The following is an 18,974-nucleotide window of genomic DNA, read 5'->3' as shown; positions in this document are numbered from 1 at the left end:
CAAGGTCCTTAATGATTTCACCCCATATGCCCCTCCAGCCTCATTTCTTACCCTTAGAACAATATTTCAGTGATTAGCAACTAAACACAATGCCAGAGACAATTTCAGGTGTTACAGACTTCTGAGACTGACTATACACACAGTGTTCCCTCTGCCTGAAATTCTCTTCCACCTGAGTCTGGCTGGTAAACTCCTACATATCCTTCAAAACCCAGTTCAAACATCTTCTCTTTGGTGAAACCTTCCTTGCTTACTTTCCCACCATCCCACTGCATCCCCAGCTAGTCAGTCACTTCTTTTATTAGCTGGACTCCTTTACATCTGATAATTTGAATGTCTTGTCTTCCAACCTGGTGATGGGCTACTCCAGGTAAAGGGTAGCATCTTATTTATGTCTGTATCTTCATAACCCAATACTGGCTTTGTATTTCATATGTGCTTGAATCACCCCTTTTGAATAAACGAATGGATGGATAGATGGAAAAAAAAATAGTGTGTGAGATGGCTTCTGTGCATACAGAGGCAAAGATCCTGGAATCTCAGAGGTGTAAGTGGCCTTGAAAATAATTTGTTTGTGCTCCCTTCCACAATGGCCTTCCAGGCAGCTGATAAGCTGATCCCTAACATCTGTTAATTGGATACCATCAAACTTGGATGCCCTTGGTGATGGAGAGCTCACTATACCATAAAGCTTCCTGCCTCACTTTTGGACAGACCCTCTGGGCATTTCTTTGTTTACTCTGCCTCCGTGTACTTCGCTTTGCCCTGATCCACGGGGACCCACAGAGTACGTATGCACCCTCTGCACCACGGTACTGCAGAAGTTTAATGAACGTCCCTGCCCACCCTCAGAGTCCTGAAATGGCACAGTTTGGGAGTCCTTTCAACATCCATGCTCTTCAGGATAAACCCAGTGCGAAGATATCCTTTGAAAAATCCTAGATAGTTGTGATGAGTGGCATGTCTCCGTGGGAGACCATGCAGGCTCCTGGCACAGTCTTGGGAGCCTCTGTGTCCCCCCGGTGGGGGATGAAGGAGAATGTGTTGGCCCGGGGGCCGTGATGATGTTGACAAAGGCTGAGAGGCAACACCTCAGGCAGCCGCCCAGGAGTGAGTGGTAATGACCCCTTAGTTTGCAGACTTTGATCACACATCCATCTCCATTTTTAGGGAGCTGCAACCTAATAGGGGATAATCTCAGGAAGGAAAAAAATATGAGGGGGAGTCTCATCTCCGTCTTCAAAGTGAGCCAGCTGAGGGGGATTATTTTTGTATCAGTGGCTAGTTGCAGTAGATTGACCAGGGAATGGTGGCAGTCATTAGGGCTAATCACATTCTTCTGAAACCAGAACTGCCATCTCATTATATTCATCCATTATCAATCTCCGCTTTGCTTTTCTCATTCTCTTCCCCTTAGAGTGCTGAGCTCTATTTTTACACTCTTCTCTTAGTGTGGAAATGTTTCCAACTCTTCCACAGTGTTGCTTTTCTAAGGCAGTCATTTTTCTTTTTTTAAGTCCTAAAAGGTGTATTGGGGGCTGTCTGCATCTCTGGAGGTCTGAGCTGTGGTATTCACAGAATCCTCAAAAGGCAGATCTGAAAGGATCTTTTGAGAATGTTATTGCCTCACTTTACAGATCAGCAAAGTGAGGTCTGAAAACATGAAATGACTCACCCAAGAATGCGTATTAAGTGAGCCCTTCCTCCCTGTGTCCCTTCTTCCTTCTCCCTTTCCTTCCTTTTCCAATGACCATCTGGGCGCTAGGACTACGCTAGGTCCTAGAAATAATAGCAATGAACACGGCAGACAAGATTTCATGGACTTTCTGTCCTAGTTGTAGGAAGGTGCAAACAATAAACAAGGTAATTATTGTTTAAAACAAGTGCTACAAAGGCAACAAAGTCCTGGGAGAGACAGTGACTGGAAAAGGCACCGCTTTAGGTAGGGTGGCTTGGGCAGAACTCTTGGAAAAGGTGGCATTTGAGGAGGAAAAGAGCAGCCCCTGACTTCCAGGGGCTGGCCTGGCACTGCCAGCTGGACCTTGGTGTTTTCCTGTTGAACTTAAACAATTTCACAGAATGCCAACACCAGACAAAGCTCCTCTGAGACCAGGATGGAACAAGGCTAAAACTAGACCACTCTGTAGTCATATCCAAACACAAACAGGAATGTTGCCCAAGCCAAAAAAAACCAACAACAACCCACCCTCCATCCTGGCTCATGTGTGATGCTGCTCCTTTGCCAATTTCAGCTGTAGCCCCGAGCCTGTTCCCCCTTCTAATACTTAAGATTTATTAAGGTACCCAACCCTACCACTTCCTATTGGTGTCTAATCTAGAACAAAGCCTCAAATCACCTAACACAGCTCACATCCCATGAGCCCTTTCTGACACCCTCTTCCTGAGATTTCCCACAGTTCCTAAATCCAGCTTATTCAACTCCAGGTGTATTTCTACTGGTCTCCTGTTGACACATCTGAGCTGAAAAATAGATGATGAGCAGAAGCCAGCTATATGGCAAGAGCTGGGGGAAGAATGTTCCAGGATGACAACGGGTGTGGAGGCCCTGAGATGGAATGAGTTTGGTGTGTTCTAGAACTTGAAGGGAGGCTCTACAGAGCTGAGAGAATATAAGTGACACATCATGTGGATGGGGAAGGTGTGGTGCTCAGCTGAGGTCTTGTGGACCACGGCCAAGAATGAGAGTTTTATTTTAAGTCAATGGGGATGCTTTGGACATTTTTAAAAATGAGGAGGCGAAGCCAGTACCAGCATCGTGACAAGTGGCTGAGAGCACTCGTCTCTTAAACCCTCCCTGTATCCTTCTCAACAGGCTTCATAGACTTTAGGATAAGATTATCATCTGGTACCTGTCCCAGACCAACTCTTCTTATGGTCGGTAGGCATTCCACCTACCCACCCACCCACTGTCCCTCTCGGTCAAGGAGCTGAGGTCCTGGAGCCAGGGGGAGCTCAGACCACCTGACCACAAGTCACAGGCTTCTTCTGACCTGTTATGCTGAGTCGCAGGACTCCGCAACCTAGCCCGGTTTCCCCCCTTAATACTTCAACTTCTTGTTAGAACTGAGAATTGGCCCTGATGTCTGCTTGGCTGACTCCCTTCCTACCTGTTGGTTTGGCCCTACTGAGATGAGAAAGTCCTTTCTGAAGCTTGCCACCCTTCTTGGACACTCTTCTCTGTACCTAAGCCTCCTTGAGTTAGGCCCCAGATAGCGAGACATCAGAACACAGAGTCTCCAAGAGTAGCTCACCTCCAATCCATGGCTGAGAGTATCCTGCTCCATTTCCTTTACCTGTTCACCCACTAACCTCAGCGGATTCTGTCAGCTATGAGGCCCTCCTCACTCCCTTTGGCCTGACTGTATCCCTGGAGATAATTAATTGGATATGATATGCCCTGGGGTGTAGCAAAACCAGGCCCAGGGAATGCTGACCAGGCAGTTCCTGGCTGATGCTTCAGGGCACAGGGCTTCCTCCATGATCAGTCTGGGCTGCCAGGGTTTCTCCGTGACCCCACCCACCACTGCACTCTCCTGATGCAGGGAAGATCCCAGAGGGTCTTCACAAAGGAGGAGCCATTTTACCTGGGTCTCTCACACATCTGTCTCGTCAAGAAACATCTCTTGCCGTGCATTTGAGAGGGAAAAGGCAGGGCTTTCAAAAGGGAGACAGACTAGAGTGTTTGGATATTTTTACTGCAAATCATTTTACCACTCCAAGTCTCAATTAACTTTTTTGAAAATTAAGTCAATAATACACCCTTCAGGCTAGGTGTGGGGGAAGGATCTGACTACACAGGGGCAGCATGGGGAATTCTTTGGCCAATGGAACTCTTACGTACCCTGACTGTTTACTGAAGGCCATGGCTAGTTGGTGGATGGCAAAGGTTACCATGGATGGCTGTACAGGCTGTGCACAACACAAGAGCACCAAATCGAAGGGAGCACCATTCCTCTGGTAGGCATGACAGATTTCTGTATATATTATGAACATCTTCTGCACGGTGATAAAGCCAAGTATCTTGAGACAGGTGTACCTTTTGCTATTTCACTCTAAGGTGCTGTATGAGTCAGCGGTGGCCCTGGCAGAGACCACGCTTTCAACAAATGCCTGCTTCTCTGCTGAAAAGCACACGCCATAGGGATTATAAACGTGGACAGAGAAGGCAGGAGAGGATGACCAATGACATCTCCTCAGAGTGGCATCAGGAGAGCAAATATTATTGTGTGCCATGCCACTAAGTAGACGGTAATTTATGAGTTCTGGGGACGTTGAGTCAAAAATCGGAGGGCGGCAAGATGGGGGTATTTGTCTGTGACAGGAGTTTGGAACGAGCAGAATAGTTGAGTGTCTATCTGCATCTAGAGTCACAAAGCACCCTCTAAAAGGCCCCACTGAAAGCTACGAGATCTCTTTTAAATGACAAAGTTTAGGTCAGCTGTTCTCAAACTTTGGTAGGGTTCCAGATTTTCTAGAGAATTTGGTAGAATGCAGAGGCCTGGGCCCTGTCCTGCATCCATGAGCCTGTGTCTCAATGTTCTTTACTAACTCCAGGTGGTCCTGACACATAACACAGTTTAAGAACCACTGTTTTAGGCAGGAAGGTGATTGGAAACAGCAAATTCCTGGGGAAGACTCACTCTGAAGACACTCTATGCACCTACAGAGACAGCCCACGATATGAGGGTCTTTCTGTGCCAGTGTCTTTCTTTAAGAAATACTGCCTTTTAAATTTGTTTTCAGTTTTTTAAACTGAAGTACAGTTGATTTACAAATTGTGCCAATCTCTGTGGTAGAGCAAAGTGACTCTGAGTCTAAAATACGGCACAAATGAACCTACTTACCAAACAGCAACAGACTCATAGACCTACAGAACACACTTGTGGTTGCCAAGGGGGAGGGCGGAGGGAGAGGGATGGACTTGGAGGTTAGGGTTGGTAGATGCAAACTATTACATTTAGAATGGATGGGACTATTCTTTTTATTTTATTATTATTTTTTTTACCATCTTTGTTGGAGTATAATTGCTTTACAATGGTGTGTTAGTTTCTGCTGTATCACAAAGTGAATCAGCTATACGTATACATATATCCCCATATCCCCTCCCTCTTGCATCTCCCTCCCATCCTCCCTATCCCACCCCTCTAGGTGGTCACAAAGCACCGAGCTGATCTCCCTGTGCTATGCAGCTTCTTCCCACTAGCTATCTGTTTTACGTTTGGTAGTGTATATATGTCCATGTCACTCTCTCACTTCGTTGATGGGACTATTCTTAACCATAAAGTTTTTCACCAGTACTCTGCAAATCAATTAAATTAATATTTAGTATACTATTTTCCACATGCTTCAGAGAAGCATGAGAGATGAAGACGCTGGCCGTACTTCCAAGAGGCCTATAGTTTGATGGGAAAGCTCATACTAGGGTACATCTATTCCTCCCATCTCTGAGCCTATGACCTGGGGGACCCCTGCCTCCCATTCCAGGCTACAGACTTCTGATCCTGTCCACACATTTTCTCCATCTGCATGCATGAGTTTCTGGGAGGGTGCCTCTGGGTCAACAGCTCTCCCCTAAACTTGAAGTCAGCTAGAGTTAAGGGGTAGACGGTCAAAGGCCATGATTTACCTTGTTCATTCTGTTCAGGAAAACTGTGAAAACTTCCTATTTGTCTCCCCAACTAGTTTCATTTTGATTTTTCTTTTTTATAGACAGGCATCTTTGTTTCCTGTCTAAGAGCTGGCTTGCAACATTTCAACTCTTTTATGTTTCTGAGCCCCTACACTTCTGTTTCACTCTGTCACACATGCTCTTCCTCTACCCAGCCTTCTACTTTTCTTCAGCTCAGTGCTTCATCTTTTAGAAAGCTTCTGATTGATGCTGGCAGTAATCACTGACAAAAAGCAAAAATAAACGACAAAACCCTGCATTCACCCTGGACCGCCCTTTCTCATGGGTCCACAAAGCATGTTAACTAGAGTTCCGTCATGTGATTATGTGGTGTGGTAAGACCCTGAGCTTCCTTCGAAGTAGGGTCTTTATTTTCTTTCTGTATCTTCCTAACTATCTCCAGTAAACTACACAGTGTAAGGTACTCAGTAAGTGTTTCTGGCCAAATGAAGTACCAGCATATATTATCAGCCTTCAGGAGTCCATGCTATGTAGTCAAACATGTCACAGAAGATGAAACATGGACCCAGAGATGGAAGAGTCTTGTCCAAGTCCACCCAGCATATCAGTAGCAGATTGAGAACCACGTCTTAACTCTCACTTGAGACACTTTTCTATGGTACCACCTGAAAATTGCTCACTTGGTTGGGGAGGATTCCAATTAAACAGAAAATATTGTTTGCTGGGTTACAAACAGAATACTAAGTGGAAAAATAAAAATAAACTCAAAGGAAAGGACTCAGTTAATAGTCTCTTGCACATGAGCTCTTTCTTGCTAGGAAAACTTCCAAGTCTGAAACCACATGGTTCCTGATGTCTTTTGGCCACCTCTGGAAAAGGCCCAGTTTCTCCTTATTTTAATCCACGGTGAGTGGAATGAAATGAGCAGGCAGAGTCAAGTCTTTCTATTTTGGTCATTATGAGTTTCCAGAGTTGGAGAACAACCATGGTTTTCCCTTTCACGATTTGGGCTTCTGCCACTAATTCCCCATGCCTCTACCCAAGAATCACTCATTTGCAAATTGAGCAGCTGGGCCAGAATCTCTCAGAGATCACCTGCAGTGGCATGTTCTGGGACTCTTTCACCAACTGAGGAGAGAAAAAAATGGTGGGAGAAGCAGGAGGTCCACTCTGTCTCTGCTCAGGTGGCTCTGAGCAGAGAAGAGGGCACCTGGGGAGATCTGAAGCATCCATCTCCTTGGTTACCCTCCATCGGGAGGCTGCCTGCCCACCATCACTTAGACGACTAAGAGAAAGATGGCAACACTGGCCTCACCCCACACAAGCCATGCACATGGCGTGTCTGCCCAGAGCTGGAAAATGAACAAACGTTTGCTCTTCATTAGGCTGCATCATATTCCTCACAGCTGGTCCTTGTTGCCTTAAATCATCTTAATGGAGCTGTAGTAACCAATACCTTCTGGTTTCCCTACTGGGCTTGTTCTATTCATTATGACGACAGGCTGCCTGGATTGGACTGGATTAACATGCTTCTCTTCCTTCTCTCCATCACAAAGTCACCTCACCCTATTGCCCCACATCCTTCCCAAACTTGATACTCATCTGACCACGACAGTGTCTGGCGTTCTAGGACTCACAGACAATCCCACTCTCCAGCCAACATCTGTCAGCATTTGATGGCATGCTTAGGATTTTTGGTTTGTAACTGGGGAAGGTGCCCCCACCTTTGGCCTGGGGGAGGTAGGAGGGGGAGGAGGGAAGACTCTGCAGTCCAGGATCACATGAAGAAGCCCCTTGACTCTAATGGGACTGTGGTCCAATAGCAGGGCAGATTTGTGGGGTCCTCACATGCCTCCATGGGCATCGGATGTGACCGGGAGCAAGTACAGCAGGTGAGGGGAAGGGTCTGTAGACACAAGCAGGGCACGTGCAGGGGACTCCACGGGCCTCCTCAGACCAGCGTCTCAACCTTGAAAGTACATTAGAGTCCTCTGGAGAGCTTAAGAAATACTGATCCCTGGATCCCACTTCCAGAGATTCTGATTTAATTGGTCTGAAGGATGGCCCGGGTGTTGGTGTTTTTAAAACTTCCCTGGGTTATTCTAATGTGCAGTCAAGACTGAAAGCCTCTAAGACTCAGATCTGTATGGGAAGTGCAGGTAATTTGCCTTAGGCCTCCTTGAGTTCTTAGGAACCCAAGGTCCCTGGTCAATCACGGTGGCTAGGACTCGAGACATAACTACGGGGGTGGTAGCCCCAGAGAGTGGGGTCCAGTGGAGCTACAGGTGGGATGGGAGATCCAGCTGGCCTGGACAACTGGTTCCCACTGAGACTCCCAACGTATCATGGACAGAAGCACTCTTTGGATCACTCTGACCAATGTCTTCACGCCCATTGCATAAATATGAAAATGGAGGCCCAGACAGGGGGAGTAACTGGCTCAAGGTCACCCAGATAGTTAATGAAAGAGACAGGGCTTAAATCTAGGCATTTTGACTCTCAATTCAGGACCATTCATGCATTATTTCAAGTCACCGAACTTAAAATATATGCATTGAGAGGTTCAAGTTTACACGCTAAAGACAGCAAGCTGATTTTATGGCTCGACATGAAAGAATGTGTGTGGGCTTGTCTAGGCTCGGGGCACAGTCTCCAGGTTCAGGCAAACCCATATTTTCCTTGAATTACTGTCCCAGCCCCCTACCTGCCTCTGATCTCCCTGTTCTGATCTACGACAAATAGTTGCATCTAAAAGGCGAATCTAAAGTGGCTGTATCAGTTTACATTCCCACCAACAGTGCAAGAGGGTTCCCTTTTCTCCACATCCTCTCCAGCATTTATTGTTTCTAGATTTTTTGATGATGGCCATTCTGACTGGTGTGAGATGATATCTCATTGTAGTTCTGATTTGCATTTCTCTAATGATTAATGATGTTGAGCATTCTTTCATGTGTCTGTTGGCAATCTGTATATCTTCTTTGGAGAAATGTCTATTTAGGTCTTCTGCCCATTTTTGGATTGGGTTGTTTGTTTTTTTGTTATTGAGCTGCATGAGCTGCTCGTAAATTTTGGAGATTAATCCTTTGTCGGTTGCTTCATTTGCAAATATTTTCTCCCATTCTGAGGGTTGTCTTTTGTTCTTGTTTACGGTTTCCTTTGCTGTGCAAAAGCTTTTAAGTTTCATTAGGTCCCATTTGTTTATTTTTGTTTTTATTTCCATTTCTCTAGGAGGTGGGTCAAAAAGGATCTTGCTGTGATTTATGTCATAGAGTCTTCTGCCTACGTTCTCCTCTGAGAGTTTGATAGTGTCTGGCCTTACATTTAGGTCTTTAATCCATTTTGAGTTTATTTTTGCGTATGGTGTTAGGGAGTGTTCTAATTTCATTCTTTTACATGTAGCTGTCCAGTTTTCCCAGCACCACTTATTGAAGAGGCTGTCCTTTCTCCACTGTATATTCTTGCCTCCCTTACCAAAGATAAGGTGGCCATATGTGTGTGGGTTTATCTCTGGGCTTTCTATCCTGTTCCATTGATCAATATTTCTGTTTTTGTGCTAGTACCATACTGTCTTGATTATCCTACTGGGCATATACCCTGAGAAAACCATAATTCAAAAAGAGTCATGTACCAAAATGTTCATTGCAGCTCTATTTACAATAGCCAGGACATGGAAGCATCCTAAGTGTCCAACAACAGATGAGTGGATAAAGAAGATGTGGCACATATATACAATGGAATATTACTCAGCCATAAAAAGAAATGAAATTGAGTTATTTGTAGTGAGGTGGATAGACCTAGAGTCTGTCATATAGAGTGAAGTAAGTCAGAAAGAGAAAAACAAATACTGTATGCTAACACATATATATGGAATCTAAAAAAAAAAAAGGTCATAAAGAACCTAGGGGCAAGACGGGAATAAAGACGCAGACCTACTAGAGAATGGACTTGAGGATATGGGGAGGGGGAAGGGTAAGCTGTGACAAAGTGAGAGAGTGGCATGGACATATATACACTACCAAACGGAAAACAGATAGCTAGTGGGAAGCAGCCGCATAGCACAGGGAGACCAGCTCGGTGCTTTGTGACCACCTAGCGGGGTGGGATAGGGAGGGAGGGAGGGAGACGCAAGAGGGAGGAGATATGGGAACATATGTATATGTATACCTGATTCACTTTGTTATAAAGCAGAAACTAACACACCATTGTAAAGCAATTATACTCCAATAAAGATGTTAAAAAAATAAAATAAAATAAAAGCAAATCCAGCTTAAAAAAATCCTGCTCCCTTCAATGGCTCCCCATCGCTCCTGGAATAAAATCCAAATCCCCTTGCCCACACCCCACGCCTGCCCCTACTAACAATTTCAGCCCCATCTCCTTCTTTGCTCCCTCCTATTTCTCAAGCTTTGGCTTAGGCTTTATGTCTTCCAGAAAGCCACTGGCTATCCATCCTCAGGCTAGGCTTAATGCACCCCACCTCCAAGGGCTCTGATAGCACTCTGGGGATACCCCTACTGTGACATTTTGCCAAACAGTGAAATAGTTTATATGCGCATCTTGAAGAATAAGCTCTAAGCTCCCCAGAAGACAAGGACTCCATCTTGTCTCCTCAGTTTCTAGAGTCCAGTACAATGCCTGGTCTATGAAAAGTGCTCTGACATCTCACAGTTGAAATTCTGTGTTTTTAATATCATCTATGTGTCAATGGCTCCCAAAGTTTTCTCCCCAGTCCAGGCTTCTTTCCCAAATTCCAGACTCATATATCCAGCTACCTACTTTCCATCTCCACTGAGATATCTAATAGATATCTTAGTTCAAAATCAAACTCCCCATTCCTTCCTTATCCCCAAGTCTGTTCCACCTGCAGCCTTCCCATCTCCACTGGTGGCAACTCCATCCTTCCAGTGGCTTGGGTAATAGCCTTGAAGTCACCCTTGATTCCTCTCTTTCTCTCCCAGGCCACATGTAATGTGTTAGAAAATCCTGTTGGCTCTATCTTTAAAATACATTCAGAATCCAGCCACCTCTCTCCACCGCCGCTGCCACATCCCGGGTGAGTCAGCACTGTCTCTCTGCTGGGTCACTGCAGTGGGCTCGCAACTGGTTTCCCTGCTTTTACCCTTTCCTCCCTCTGTCTATTCTCCACAGAGCAGCAAGAATCAATCTTTCAAAATAATGTCAGAAAATTATCACTTGTCTTCTCAAAACGCTGCAGTGGCTTTTCATTTCATTCAGAGTAAAAGCCAAAGTCCCTATAATGACTATAAGGCACTATACGATCAGGCCCCCTTTATTTCTCCAATTGCACCTTCTATTACTTTTCTTTCTTGTTCACTGGACTCACACCACACTTGACCTCCTTGTACATGCCAGATATATTATTCCCTTGATCTTGACTCTTTTCCTCCAGATACTTTCCAGCATGTCTCTGCTCAAATCTCATATTCTAATTAAAGACTGCCCTTCCAGCCTGTTTAATACTGGAACTCCTTCACCTCATGTCTCTGGAATATACCATCTCCCTTCCTTGCGCTTCTCTTTCATTTCCCATGGTACTTACTTGTGGAAGACTGTATTATCCACAGATTATATTTTCCACTACTCCTGTTCCGTATTCTCTCTTAGAATCTTGCAGCTACACCTCCCTTCATCAAGAGATGGAGTCTAATTCCCCTCCCCCAGAATGTAGGCAGTTATTGTTTGCGTATAACGAATATAAGGTGGTTGGAGTGATGCTGTGTGGCGTCCAACTGTAGGTAACAAGGGGTTACGCACTTTCCACCTTGTTAGCTAGCGGGCTCACCGGCAGAGCTCTGCACCACCATGTAAGAAGTTCAGTGATCCCGAGGCAACATGCTGTGTGGAAGCCCAGACCACCGGAAGAGGCTGAGTGTAGGTGTTCCAGCTGGCAATCCCAGCTGAGATCCCAGCTGTTAGCTATCTGAGTGAAGACACTTTCAGATCTTCAGTCCCAAGCCTTAGAGCATTCCCAGTCAAGGCTTTAGACATCATGGAAGAGAGACAGACTATCCCTGTTGTACCCTGTCCAAATGCCTGACCCACAGAATCAGTGAGCACGATAAACTGGCTGTTCTACGTCACTAAGATCTGGGGTAGCTTGTAACACAGCAAACAGTGTTTTTCACTGTCTAACATACTATATTATTTACTAACATATTACATTAGGTAAGTTATTGTCAAATAACTTCCTTATTTTTAAGTCTATTGTTTATCTTGGGTTTCCTCTGCTAGAATACAAGCTTCACAAGGGCATGTATCTTTGTCCATTTTTGCTCTCTGTCGTATCCCAAATACCTCAAACAGTTCTTAGAAATAGTAACTACTCAGTAAATATTTAATGAGCAAATTTGTAAGTGATTGTACAACTTAAGTGAATTTTAGAAGACACAGCTTGCTATAGCTGAGAGGTCCCTTATATGTCAACTTGTCAAACCCACTAATTTGCATGAAAAAAATGATCAGGGTAGGCGAGTGACAGGCAACGGAGCACATGGCGTGTGGGTTTGATAGTAGGATTGAAGACCCAGGAACCATATATCTACATTAGGAAACAGTCTTCCAGTAGATTTGTGATTCTTTGTTCAGTATGTAGATTCCAGACATCACAGGAGGCTTGATGATCAAAGCAATATCCAGCTATAGTCTAAGGAAGTGGAAAGACACCTATGAAGTAATGTCTTCCAATTAACCTCTAGTTAATCAGGAAATGCTGTTAACTAGAAGCTAAGTATTCAAGCTAACTGATCAATATAACTTGAACTAACTGAGGGCAAGTCTCGTCTACTTAATGGTATTTATGGTTGAAGTGCAAATGATGGGACAACATTTATTGTTTTCTCTCTCATTATAAAAGCAGTTCATTTCCATGCTAGAAAATTTGGAAAATGTAAAAAGGCACAAAAAAAAAAAAAAAAGAAAAAAAAATCAATCCAAATCCCACCACATAAGTATGGATACCTTTAAAAGATATCATTCTGGAAGGAAATGCACCAAAGTCGTCCAATGTATTTGTATTTCTGTTTTCAAATCTTAGATCGCAAGTTCTTAGAACAGTGTTTCTCAGGCTTTGACTACTTGGCCCCCTTTCTGATAAGCCACACATGTCCCTTAATGCTATTTGAAACTTTGAAACAAATTAAATATTATGACTAATAACTTATTAAACCTTCACGATATTGAATACGACTTTACAAACAACACACCTTCTCCTGACATTCACTCACCACACAGGTCTACACAAGTGAGTGTGAGCACACACACATGCCCCCCCACCTCCATACTTTAACGGGTTGGGATTGAGGCTGGAGAGCGATGGGCCCCAGGCTGAGCAGCTGCAAACAGTCTCCTGTAGACACTTCGAAATAAAGATAATGACAGGAGCAGAGCCCTGCTTGAGTAAAAGATAAGGCGAGCACATTTTTCTCATTCCTATGGTCAAGGAGACATCCTAGACCACACATGTTCAGAAAAGATACTCAGGGGTCAAAGGTGAGAGGGGGCGCCAGCCCATAATATGTCCCGCCAACCTCCCAGAAACTCTCGCGCTAGAATTTATCTTGGTTGAAAGATGTGCGTGCACATCGGGCAGGGCCCTGAGTCAGGCCAAATATGGGCACGAGCAAGATGACTGGCCAGAGGGAACGTGGAAAACTGCCCCCACATAAGCAATTTTAGCCACACCCCCTACTGGGCACGACTCACTCTGAGTCTGCCTGTGTGTACTTCCACACGTACTTTGCTTCTAATAAACATTTTATCTGCTTCATAGTCTCTGTCTCTTTGCTGAATTCTTTTTTCAAAGAAGACAAGGACCGAGGTCCAGCCGCTGGACCCCACGGCCCGCTGAGATCAGGACCATTTAACCAATCTCCTAGGAAATAAGGCCCAGGGATGTGAGGTGATGAGACCGTCACCTGCAATTCTTATCTCAGTATCCTCCCAAAATTTATAGATTGAGTATATGAAAAATACTATTTTTTTTTTTCTTTTTTTTTTGTGGTACGTGGGCCTCTCACTGTTGTGGCCTCTCCCGTTGCGGAGCACAGGCTCCGGACGCACAGGCTCAGCGGCCATGGCTCACGGGCCCAGCCGCTCCGCGGCACGTGGGATCTTCCCGGACTGGGGCACGAACCCGTGTCCCCTGCATCGGCAGGCAGACTCTCAACCACTGCGCCACCAGGGAAGCCTGAAAAATACTATTTTACTTAGACCGTATTTGAAATTAACTGCTGGGGACAGGAATAAAGACACAGATGTAGAGAATGGACTTGAGGACATGGGGAGGGGGAAGGGTAAACTGGGACGAAGTGAGAGAGTGGCATGGACATATATACACTACCAAATGTAAAATAGGTAGCTAGTGGGAAGTAGCTTCATAGCACAGGGAGATCAGCTCTGTGCTTTGTGACCACCTAGCGGGGTGGGAGGGAGATGCAAGAGGGAGGGTATCTGGGGATATATGTATACGTATAGCTGATTCACTTTGTAATACAGCAGAAACTAACACACCATTGTAAAGCAATGACACTCCAATAAAGATGTTAAAACAAAAACAGAACAAAACAAAACAAAAGAAGTTAACTGCTGGTTCTCCTGAGCTGGTAATTACTCATGATCATTGACATAAACGTTTTTGTTCACATAACTGCGTCAAACCGTTCTCCTTGCTACCATGTTTTATACTCTCAAAGTTTTAGGACCAGACAGGCCCTTAGTAATCACCTATCCAAACTCTTCATTCAACTGATAAAGAACTTCAAAACTCAGGTAGCAAAACGACAGGCCGCACAGCTTGTTGTACTGCATTCTGGATGTCTGGACACCCCCTACCGCCAAATTTAGCACAATTTCATGACCTCACACAACTTCTGAAATACTGCCTTGTGAGCTCTTTCTCAGAATACAGCCTGAGAGATAAGCTTAGTCTGCAGTATCAAGAATTCCAAATGTGTGACATCTGAGCCGATGCAGTTTCACGCACACAGGGAAGCTGAACCTAGCACATCTGGGCCACAGGAGGCATGTGAGAAAAAACCACCACCACCACCACCACCACCACACAGCCTAGTGCGACTAACTCAGAGCCTGGCACACAGCAAATGCTCAGAAGATACTTTGGGAAGGATGGAGGAGAGGTAGAGAGAGGAAAGGAAAAGAGAAGAAAGAGATGCTCGGTTCCAAAGCCGCCCGCAGCTGGATTCTTCCGACAGGCTCAGGAGGGATGCAAAATCCCTCTTGGGGGTCAGGCGCTCTCTAGTGCAGGAAAACATCTTAATGAGTTTTTCCTTCTACCTTTTGTTTGTAAAAGGTGAGGCCTAAAGGGCAAAGAGTGAAACAAAAGGAGTGAGATAAAGGTAGCTATAACTGTTCTGCATAATAAAGTAGAGGGAGCGGAGTTCTTTTCCTGGCTGCTATAAAAAGGAGGAGAAAAAAAGAAGAAAATTTTAGGACACCAAAAGGAGCTTTTGGGAAGGAAGTGGATAGAGACCTGTCTGGTGACCAGAACCTCACCTCAGGAGGACTTGTATTCAGGTACTTCCTGGACTTGGCTGCAATCCTTCTGTGATTCCCTAAACCTCAGTAACAACTGCTACTCACGAATCCTTGGCATTAGAGACTCGCTGGGGAGGAAGGTAAGGGATGTCCAAGGCAGGGGTTGCGGAGCAGGTACCGAGAGAGGGAGGACAGCAGTTGCCAGATGCGATATTGACTTGGGGGTGTTGAAAACACAACAGAAGCATGACCGTGAGGCAAGAGGTGACCAGGAGCGAGCAGGCCTGCTGAAAACCACTGGCAGGGGTGATCTGCTGGCTTTTCTATAACATGTGGGATGGGGGCTGGAGCCCTTCTATTGATATCTTCCCATTGCAGGCAGGTGTGACTCTGAACAGATGCAGTAGGTCTGGGTGGGCCTGAGATGGTGCATTTCCAGCAGGCTCCCAGGTGGTGTTGACGCTGCTGAACCCGGGACCATACTCTGAGTACCTTTAGTACCCATGAAGCCTCTGTGCCCATCAGGCAGTTTCCCGCAGGCTGGTCTCTTACCTCATATTCCTCCTTGAACCCGTAGCCCTGGCCTCTCTTCATCTGAGTGATGTGCTGGAGCAGGTCAGCCACCCGGATGGCGGGCTGGAACTGGTCCCGGGGATAGCTCATCTCCACGGGGTCACAGGCCCGGTAGGGGTGAGTCTGGATCGTGAGGGTGGGCTGGGACAGCTCCCCACGGCTGCCATCTGCTTCAAAAAGAAGGAGGGAGAACAGACCATCACCTATAGGAGTTTTGTCCTCTGTCCTCTGTGCCTCCCCTAGGTTGACCTCAGGAGGGCAGAGGGAACTAACTCAGGACTCAGCTGATCAGGGAACTGCAGAAAGAATAAAGAAACACGGTTTCCCTGGCGTGGCTGTGGCGGTAGATTTAAACATGAAAACAACAAACAAACCAGTGACACAATAACCCTTGGTTCGTTTCTACTTCAAGGGTGCATCTTGATGGAGTAAAGACAGGGTTCCAGGTTGGCTGTCATCTCCTGCCTGTTTCTGTCCTTCCTTCAGCCTTGTCAGGGTGGTCTCAGGCAATCCAGGCCAATCCTAGAACCAGTGAGAAGCCAGGCAGGATGGATACTAGGAGCACCCTCCTGTTGAGGAAGCAGACTACCTGGAACCGTCTCTGGTGCCTGCCCGCAGGTGAGGAGAGCCTCAGGTCCCTGGAGATCAGAGCCATGTGTCTGCTTCTGGTCCATCTGCCTGCATCCCCGTGTGACCTGGTTTCTCTACTAGTTTGTTTCCTTTGGGTCATACACTGGGAGGAATTGGAGCCAGTCTTGGACCCGCAGTAGATAGCAGAGACCTTGACCCTCTCAGCTGCTCTCCAGCTATGGGCTCTGCAACAATGATCACCTTCTGCCTACTGTCTAGTTTCCCCAGAATTTAACACTCTTAATCCAGGAGTGATGCTGAACCTACCTTGCAGGTGGGGAAGCCTGAGCCTCCTCCTTCAGTCCTGACAGCTACTTCTCCCAGGCCTGGGTCCTACGCCTCATGTCCTTCATACATCTATCCTTGGTATAAGATCTATAATCTCGCCTGATAATAATCTTTAGACACACTGAGTTGTGTTAACTGCTCCCTACTAGTTGGGCCACCCTCAAAACTGATACCTGCTTAGGTTGGAATTTGAATTCCTCTGCTCCCCTTAGACCAGTAAAACCACTTTCTTACCCTATGAACTCCCTGCCAGCCATACACTGTCAATCTTTCAGGGCCAGTTCGTCTTACCCAGAACCATTCAGGCTTGGTCTCCCCAACCTCCTCCCAAAGACATGGACAGTCTATGCTCTAGACCCTCCTGTTTGTGGCATGCAGAAGATGAGCACTGCCAGATCTGATGCGTCTCACCCAGATGTTTTCAGGCACTGCAAGGGACCAAGGCAGACCCCACGGGGCCTAGGCCACACTCGTTCCCTGGGAGTTCTAGCATACATTCCTCATTTTCTGCAACTTGTCTTTTCAAAATCCACGTAAATCTTTCAGCTTGTTTCTCTCTGTCGCCATAATCCATCAAACACTGACTCTGTATGTAAAAGTGAACTTTCCTCCTATGTGACAGCATGAGCAAAACTCTTCCTAGTAAGGAAGGATTGCCAACAGAAGGATCTAGAATATATAGGTTTATGCTCCAGGAAGAAGGGCCTAGGTGAGACATAAGCACAAGTTTTCTGACAAGCATGAGAAAAATACTGCTGACTTTTCTCCTGGGATTTGAGGTAACAGGTGACACGTCTTCACTGGCGTTGCTTAAACATAGAGCTGGCAAATGTAGGCACAGCTTCCCTTCTCCATCACACCCTTGTGATCAGGAGTTAGATTTACTGAGACCCCACTCTGTTCCAGGGGCTCTGGTAGACACTGGAAATGCACAGAATACAGGTTTCACCCTCAAGGCTGGGTGGTCTAGTAGGGTAGACAGACAAGAAGAACCACTGGAAGCATGAGCGGAGAAGCTGGAAAAGCCAAGCACATCTAGGTAAGCGCAAGGAAGATATGATGGAATGGAGGTAGAGGGTGGAAATATGATGGGGGTAAAGCCGTGAGACACGGTGTGAGGTCAGCCTAGAAAGGTGTGAATGTCTTAAGAATCTTCAAGCCAGTGGGAAACCACTGAAGGATTTTCAGAAGACTCCTCGTTAAAGACTCATGCTATTTCTTGTAGGCGTCCCAGCTGCCATGGATCTGAGGCCTCCTTCCAGTGAATATCACTCATGGGGATGGAGAAAAAAGGAGCACTTGAGTTTGCTTCTCTAGATGCTGCACTTCACGATTCCCAGGACAGGATGAACCGGAGTCAATGCCTGGAGCTCTGTGAGTGTCTCCCACCTAAGCCACTATCATATATGGTGACAGGTATCTTCAGAGACCCACGGGCCTGGGACCTGGACTGCCTGGGAGATCAGCTGCCTGGCAGAGATAGGCTCCTTAGGAAAGAGCATCTGACAACTTCTGTGAGATGCCAAGTGTTCCCAAAACCAAACAGCTACCAATATGGATATTCTCCTCTAAACACATTGCTAGACAGACTGTAAACTTGGTGTCAGCAAAACCAACACTGGAATGGAAAACAAACGTGTCTGAAATTTAGCAACTTGTATTGCTGTAACATTTGTAATAATGTCAGTGCTGGTGCTAATGATGCTATGAAGACTCGGAACCAAGGGAGTTTCAAGGTTTATTAATTCAACTAGTTGGACTCCCTTTTCCAATGTGTCTTACTTCACCTATTCCCTATTAACCCCTGCTAATGCAGAAGTGATGCCTTTTGTCACACCCCATTTCACCAGACTCACTGTACTTAATTTTCCATCATTAGGTTTAATGAAAACCCAATTTCACAACTCACTTCTCTCAGGAACCTACAAGTAATGCTACATTTTTATCAGCCCCAATTAAAAATCGTTATGATGTTCCTTTTCGAGAGGGAGCCTTAAAACTAATGTGTGATTCCGCTGCTAACTCAACAAGGGTGCTGGAATCCACGTGCTGCTCGTAAAATGTAACTCAAACCAGCTGGCCCAGGGAGAGAACATTTTTCATTTTTCTCCTCACCAGACCCTTAATTTTCATGCCATTTCAACTGCTCATTTATAGGCCTTACATGTTTATTTATCACATAATAATATTTTGGATTTCTTTGGCACCTTTTCTATAGCTGTTGTCTAAGGCTGTGAATTCCCCCGCAATGTGTCTTGTTGCTGCCCGTGAAGGGCTGCTAGCACGAGCAGAGGGATTATGGTGACGTGTATGAGATGCC

The 18,974-nt window shown here is 45.7% G+C and overlaps 1 protein-coding gene across 2 annotated transcripts in view; it reads right to left on the bottom strand.

The window, feature by feature from the left end:
* The window catches only part of PTPRT (protein tyrosine phosphatase receptor type T), a 1,079,376-nt gene that overhangs the window by 72,827 nt on the left and 987,575 nt on the right, over nt 1-18,974 (bottom strand). For both annotated transcript variants that reach the window (XM_060030771.1, XM_060030772.1), the window contains one exon: nt 15,716-15,906. In XM_060030771.1, coding sequence (XP_059886754.1) covers nt 15,716-15,906 — 191 coding nt within the window. The remainder of the gene's footprint in view (nt 1-15,715; nt 15,907-18,974) is intronic.

The sequence above is a fragment of the Delphinus delphis genome, chromosome 15 (assembly GCF_949987515.2).
Source record: "Delphinus delphis chromosome 15, mDelDel1.2, whole genome shotgun sequence".
Lineage (NCBI taxonomy): Eukaryota > Metazoa > Chordata > Mammalia > Artiodactyla > Delphinidae > Delphinus > Delphinus delphis.
This window is presented reverse-complemented; position numbering and strand designations above follow the sequence as displayed.